General features: G+C 33.9%; 1 protein-coding gene across 3 annotated transcripts in view; it reads left to right on the forward strand.

Moving 5' to 3' along the window:
• The window catches only part of LOC135084462 (irregular chiasm C-roughest protein-like), a 91,005-nt gene extending 84,663 nt beyond the window's left edge, over positions 1–6,342 (forward strand). For all 3 annotated transcript variants that reach the window (XM_063979241.1, XM_063979240.1, XM_063979242.1), the window contains exons 14-20: positions 876–1,111; positions 2,799–2,954; positions 3,713–3,810; positions 4,120–4,271; positions 4,677–4,778; positions 5,133–5,225; positions 6,155–6,342. In XM_063979241.1, coding sequence (XP_063835311.1) covers positions 876–1,111; positions 2,799–2,954; positions 3,713–3,810; positions 4,120–4,271; positions 4,677–4,778; positions 5,133–5,225; positions 6,155–6,192 — 875 coding nt within the window. In that variant the 3' untranslated portion in view covers positions 6,193–6,342. The remainder of the gene's footprint in view (positions 1–875; positions 1,112–2,798; positions 2,955–3,712; positions 3,811–4,119; positions 4,272–4,676; positions 4,779–5,132; positions 5,226–6,154) is intronic.
• Positions 6,343–6,809: the final 467 nt, after the last annotated feature.

Consider the following 6,809-nt stretch of genomic DNA (forward strand, 5'->3'; position numbering starts at 1 on the left):
TGTATTGACTAAATTCGAACTGCGATTTTGCAATTATTATAATAAATTATATTATAAGAAATAAAAAGGGGAATACCGAGTATAAAATGTATATGAGTATTATAGGAGAATGTGATAAATAGGACACCGTATAGAGCTTGCTTGTACCTATAGCTAAATGAGTAAAAATAAAATTACGACAGCTTACTATACGCTTATTAAACACGACAGGATTGTTGTTGGACTGTACATTTTTGTTTAAAAATAACACTTTTATCACAAGATCATGAGATGCCTCAGTTTTTGGTTCGATCTGCTATGATTTGTACAAAGTAAGATTACTCACTCTATTTCTACTATGGCAACCCTCTTTACACATTCTTAAGTTTATTAATATGGAAGGTCAGGCCTAAATAAATAGGGAAGGTTTGCTCAGTATTGTACGAGTATTAGTTTGAGGTACCTTTGATTTAATATTAAGATATTTCAGTAATTTCAGCTTGGAGGAGTCAATTTACAATCGTGGCCTTTACACGTCAGTTACAAAGGTTTTACGTGTAAGCCTGTTTGTAAGCCAGTATGTTGAAAGGCTAAATTTAGAGTTTATGGTTGGAACACACTGGAAGCGTTAGACCATTTTGAAACATTTTTATTTTTGGTTCCTGATATTATAGACTTATATAGTCCCTTATTTTTGGGACAATTGGCGCCTTTGTCCTCTACATCGCATTGCGAATTTTCGAAAAATATTTGAATGTAGTTTCCTTTTTTTTTAATAAAGGAATGTTTTCTTAGAGTAAAATTTTATATCTACAGTGTTAGTTAGTTAGTTAGGCATTACAAAATTCCACCCTGTTTATCATCGTACTTATCTAACAGAATCTCTCCCTCCACAGAAACCCTGCCCCTCATCACGATCCTCATCGGGGTCATCACGGGTGTCATCATCTTCTCCGCATTCGTCATCCTCCTAGTCGTCTGTCACCGCAGAAGGCGACAGACTGGACAGAAGATGAGCGAGAAACCTGACGTGACTGTCACCACCACTGACATTTATAAGGAGAGTGACAGGAGTTCTAATATCAGTGATTTGAAGCCGCAGTTGCACCAGAGCGATGGGAGCTATGAGCTGGTGAGTTTTTTTTTTATGTTCTTCTTCTTTAAGGTTATAATCTAGGTGATAATCATTAATTTATTAATATTTGCATGCCCGAAAGATTATGAGACCTGATCCATTTTCCATCTTTTGTACCATATTTAAAGCAAACAGATGATGCTGATTCTGATTCTGAGAGACTTTATAAGCCGTCGGTTTATTAGTCGATTAGACTTAGGAAAAGAACATCTTGAGAGTCTAGAGAATTCAACTTGCTATCCACTGGTCTAGAGGCGATACGTAAATATTTAGCAAAAATAATCCAAACACATGAGACTGTAATTGATCTGAGATGTCCAGACTCCAGTAGAATCTCCGATAGACGTCGTTCTAATGTGATGAATGCACTATCGCAAACATTAATTATCTTCAACGAAAGAGTAACTAGTATCCACTAAAACATCTTTACCATTTTTACTCCACCATTTTTCATTATGATATATACCCACGAGTCTGGGGGGACCAGTGGGCTATTTAGGACTCTCCCTGCCAGGTGGGCAGGGCTTTCTTACCAAAACCTGTCGGTGTCCTTCATAGTCTTTGGGACGAACTGCGAGTTATTGTCCGGGCCAGACTGGTTATAGTTCACCCAAAAAATTGTTTAGAGAATCCAGCTCCCGAAAACCTCCTATTCTCTTTCTATCAAAAATGTTAGCTATATTTCCAATAAAACCTATTATCTATTATCAAGAACATGTTAAAGTAGGGATAATCCTGCCCAAGTCTGTTTCAGTAGTTTTTAGATAACGAACGCAATCATAACCAATGATTTGGAAAGATTCGATTGTTGGTCAGAACGAATTCGCTTCGTATCGGTGCGGTCTATCTAAATCGCTCAGCGATGGAAATATGAACTTTATAAAAGGTATTCAGATATTGGTATTGAATAAGTATTTTGTATATTCATAAACTTCATGACGTCGTTGGTTTCTGTTTGAAGCAAAGAGATTGATTTAAAAAAGTACTTTCTGAAAAAGGGGCGATTGTATAGAACCAACAAAAATAATTACTTTTCCATACTAATTGACTAGTCAGCTGTTACTGTGGTTAGAGGTTATTTCAAAATATCAAGTCGATCAATCTATGTGTTCGGTGAGGATTAAACCAACGTCTGCTTGAATCGGCAGTCATGAATTGTGACATCTAAATGTTAAAAATGTTTAAATACATTTCGTGTTTTTGACAACGCTAGGATGTATTAGGATGCCTCACCAATCAAGTATGTAGATCATATCAAGAATTATCCTACTTTAGCTTTCAGCTAGATTTTGGCTAGCTCGTACCAGTAGAGAGATCAAAATCAAAATCAAAATCAAAATTATCTTTATTTGTTTAGACTAATTAAATTAGTTCTTGCAAATCGTCAAATGCTCTTAAGGAGCCTATACATGTCTCATTCTTTTTTTGCCCTACCAGCGCTTCGAGACAAACATTTGGCAAGTGCTGAGAAGAAGCGCCGCAACAAACTCAGTCACCACTGTCTGCCGGTCGTAGATCGTAGATCGTACTCTATGGCACTCCTTGGAGGAAGATTTGGAAAAATGATGAGCTTTCCTATTTCTATGAGTCTTGACTAAGACCCAAAGCAACCGCAAAGTTATTGATAGCCTCATATTTTTTCCAAATTCTTCTACCAACAACTTATTTAAGCCTTTTCCTTTAGGACTACACCAGCTCAGACCGCTCTGACACCAAGATGGCGGCGGGGATTCCCCTGTCCGGGCCCGTTCCGCTTCCGAAGCTTCACGACGATCCGCTGATGCCGTTCCGGTATAGCAACGATTACTCCGACCCGACTTACAGTGACCCTTATTTTAAGGTAAGTTACTTGAAGGTAGAAATAACTGGTTGGTTGGCGAACGCAGCGTGGGACGTCCACCTACAAGGTGGACCGACGACATCGTAAAGGTAGCAGGGAAGCGCTGGACGCAGGCCGCTACCAATCGATCAACGTGGAAAGCATTAGGGGAGGCCTATGTTCAGCAGTGGACGTTCTATGGCTGAAATGATGATGATGATGATGATGATGGCGAATACTTCGCAATTAGTTATTTTGTTTTGAATTTAACTTAAATAGAATTTATTACTCAGCTTAATATAGGTATAAACAGTACAGCGGCTTGTTATGCCACCAAAGCCTAGAATTCTGTTTTCATTAAATATTTAAAAAAATACCTACCTTAAGTATAGGATATACCTTCGGTACAGAATCTACAGGCTATGAATTATGACCAAACCGCGAACTAATGTTACCCAAAGTACTTTATGCAATAGATTGTATGTAAATTATGGAAAAGTCCGAATATCCATTACAAAGTATACAGAGGTGAAAACTATAGGCTTTGACCAACTACACTGTATCTATGCAATTTATATTTGTAAGCTGTTTGTTTTCTGAATAAAACAAAATAAAATATAAATAAAAAATAAAATACGTAAACGTAATTGTTCGATATATGTATAGGGTTTCCCAAAAAGTAGTGTCAAGCCGAAGACCAGAGGTAGAGCAACACTATTTTTTGGGACACCCTGTATTTTTGGAATATTTATTTATCAAATAATTTCTGCTTATAACAGAATCCCGCCGCGTTTGTCTACGATTATCCCCAAGGATACATCCCGCCTCCCAACCTGAGGGTACAGTCGCCCACGCAATTGGAAGTGCCTCAAAATCGGTAAGTAAATAAATAAATATTTATTTAAGCAAGAAGTATTTACAAAAACGGAAGACAATTATATTCTGATTTTGTTACATTGATTTGATATTTATTTGTTTATTTGCACCAAATAACTATTCTCTCTTTTTTGGTTTTGCGTCGAATCTTAAGCAATATTTCAAAGAAGACTCAAAGATTACGTATTTAATTATCGTCATACTCGTAATAAAAAATAAGAATTAAATCTTTTTTTATTGATAAAAAAACTAGGGTAAAAAAAATTAGGAACATTTTTGTAGAATGACTAAAAAATCTTCCTCCAAACAGTTCCCTGCAAGGGTCGCTCACGCGCAGCATAGACACGGCGTCGACGCTGCCGCTGTCGGCAGGCAACAACTCGCAGAGCAACTCGCTGCAACGAGCGAAGACTGATGAAACTGACGCCATCAATAACTTGGGACTGCCTGTTGATGGCGATGGTAAATTAAATTGTTAAAAAATCTGGAAAAAATAATATTTTTTCCAGATTTTTTCCAGAAATTATTTCAGTGAGGCACCTAGTTTAGATTTAAAAAAAATTTTTTTCTTTTTGTTCAAAAAAATAAACAGATTCTTTTATCTTTAGACTGAGACTTTACAGTTAAGCTCGCACTTTCTAGTAAATTGTATTTCCTGTAATATAACAAAAATATTACAAAGGTGATATTTTATTTGATTCCGGCAATTTTTCCCAATAACATGCGAATAGTGTTGTCCCGAAGGTAGGGCAAGCTATATTTGGCTCTGAAAAGGGCAAAAAAAAACAAAGATCGAACTTAGATCGGCTGATGGGAAATATTTTTATTTTCTTTATTAATTTGATTTTTTTGTCTTTTTTATAACAGCATTGCCGATCTACGCGCAACCAGGCGCGAAAGTCCACGGCGGGGTGGACTTGCGGTACGCTGCCACATACGGCAACCCGTACTTGAGGAATAGCTCACTTGGTAAGTTAGATAGATAGGTATTCTTTTTTACACAAAACTGTTATTTAAAAGAAACTTAAGTTCGAAGCAGCACAAGTATACAAAAAAAAATATTTTACTACAATAAACAAATAAAAATGAAAGTACGCTTCTAAAACGAGCATTTTATATTTAATTTAGTAAACAATTTAACAAAAAAATACAACAAACTTATTTGTGTTACATCAGGTTACATCAGTTTTTAACCGAATTCAAAAAAGGAGGAGGTTATAATTATTTATTGATTTTTTTTGTACGTAAAATTATACAAATGGTGTACTTAATTTCATTATTACTGTACCTGTTTTTTATTTAGTTGTTTTTGTTTGTGACCAGGCTACGGCAGTCAAGTGCATACAGCTAAACCCGCAGCGACTCCCGCGCCTCCGCCATACTCGTCTGTAAGAAGCTCCGTGGTTATGCCAACTGGTAAGTCATGTTTATTGATTTTGTAAGGTTTTTACAATCACCACAATGGATTTTAATTAATATTTGAGTTTATTTTCACATTTTGAAATATTTTTTTTAACAAAAGTAATACTTTACGTTATAGTAAATTCGCCAAAAATGTACTTTATTTTTTTTTGCGTAAAATATAAATTATTCGTGTTAAAACAAGTACTAATTGTAAGAGCAAAAATTAATAACATTTTCTTACCTTCATTAAACAATTGTTTCCATAATAACACAATAATCATTTATAAACTTCTTTAGATACAGGTAAAAATTATAGAAAATATCGTTTGCTTTAAGCTTGGCCACCCTGTATTATTTCTGAAATTATCCATGACAGTTTCTCTTTGTTTCAAATGGGTCCAGTCCCACGTGAATGTCTCTATATTTAACTTTTTCCGACAGCCGATTCATCTGTTTCATCTTTGACATCTTTTTTTACAGATCTTATTTTAGATATTTCGTAAGGCGTGACAAGACAAAAAGCGTGAGCAAAATCCCAGTGGATTTTTACGAGAAATCTAATTAAAAATCCAAAATTACGTTTGTCAGTAATATTGTCTGAACTTGTATAAATTACCTATATTACAATGTTTGGGACATTCTACAAAAATACAAAATCTGGAAGTGCAGGGATTTTAAAATGTTATAATTTGGGATATTAATAATAAATAATGATGAAGAATATTTATCTTCTGGTCATGACTGTACCTCTTTGTAAATTTTAACAATTTATCAAATCAGCTAAAAGCTAGTAGTAACGTCAAGTAAATTAATTACTCGTACAATAAAAAACCTATTACGATAATGAGGCGACATTCTTAAAAAATATCCGAAATATTGCGTTGAGAACGTTATAGAACGATTATTATGCCACTTATCTAAATTGATATAATTTTTCACAGGTAACGGAAGCCAGCCGTCGCAAGCCACCCACGTATAGTATAAAGTGTAAATAACTATAGTATAGTATAGTTATTGTAATATACTATGTTCCTAAATAGAATAAAAAGCGACTGAAAGTGTAAATATTCGATTTAAGATACCGATTCGGACTTTTAAAATACTTTTTTGTTTCGAAAAGAGTCGAGAAGCTTTTTTGGTAAAAAAATATATTATTCCGAAAATATTTAATGCTAAAGGGCATTTTTATGTAAATTCTAGATATTTTTTGTTTGACTTAGAAAAATATAATGGAATTTATTTTCGTCAAAAATGTTTTCGTGATTATTTTATTGCATGATTTTAAAATATTATTTAATTTTTAAACACAAAATATAATTTTGAGCAATAAAATATGGTGTTTAAATAAATGTAAATAGTAAAGTTAATGTAAAAAAGTGTACAAACTTAGTTTCAGCATTTAAAATAGATTTGTGTCATTTGATTTTCATTATGTATTGATTATTTTAAATTATAATTTTATTATTTTGTAAACTAGATGTTTCATGACTTGTAATGCTATTGCTCAACAAAATTATCTATCGATATAAAATCGATTTTTACTATTCCATTTTCTCCTTTGTAGATTAATATAAAATAAAATAATTTATTAGAACT

The sequence above is a fragment of the Ostrinia nubilalis genome, chromosome 26 (assembly GCF_963855985.1).
Source record: "Ostrinia nubilalis chromosome 26, ilOstNubi1.1, whole genome shotgun sequence".
NCBI classification, from domain to species: domain Eukaryota; kingdom Metazoa; phylum Arthropoda; class Insecta; order Lepidoptera; family Crambidae; genus Ostrinia; species Ostrinia nubilalis.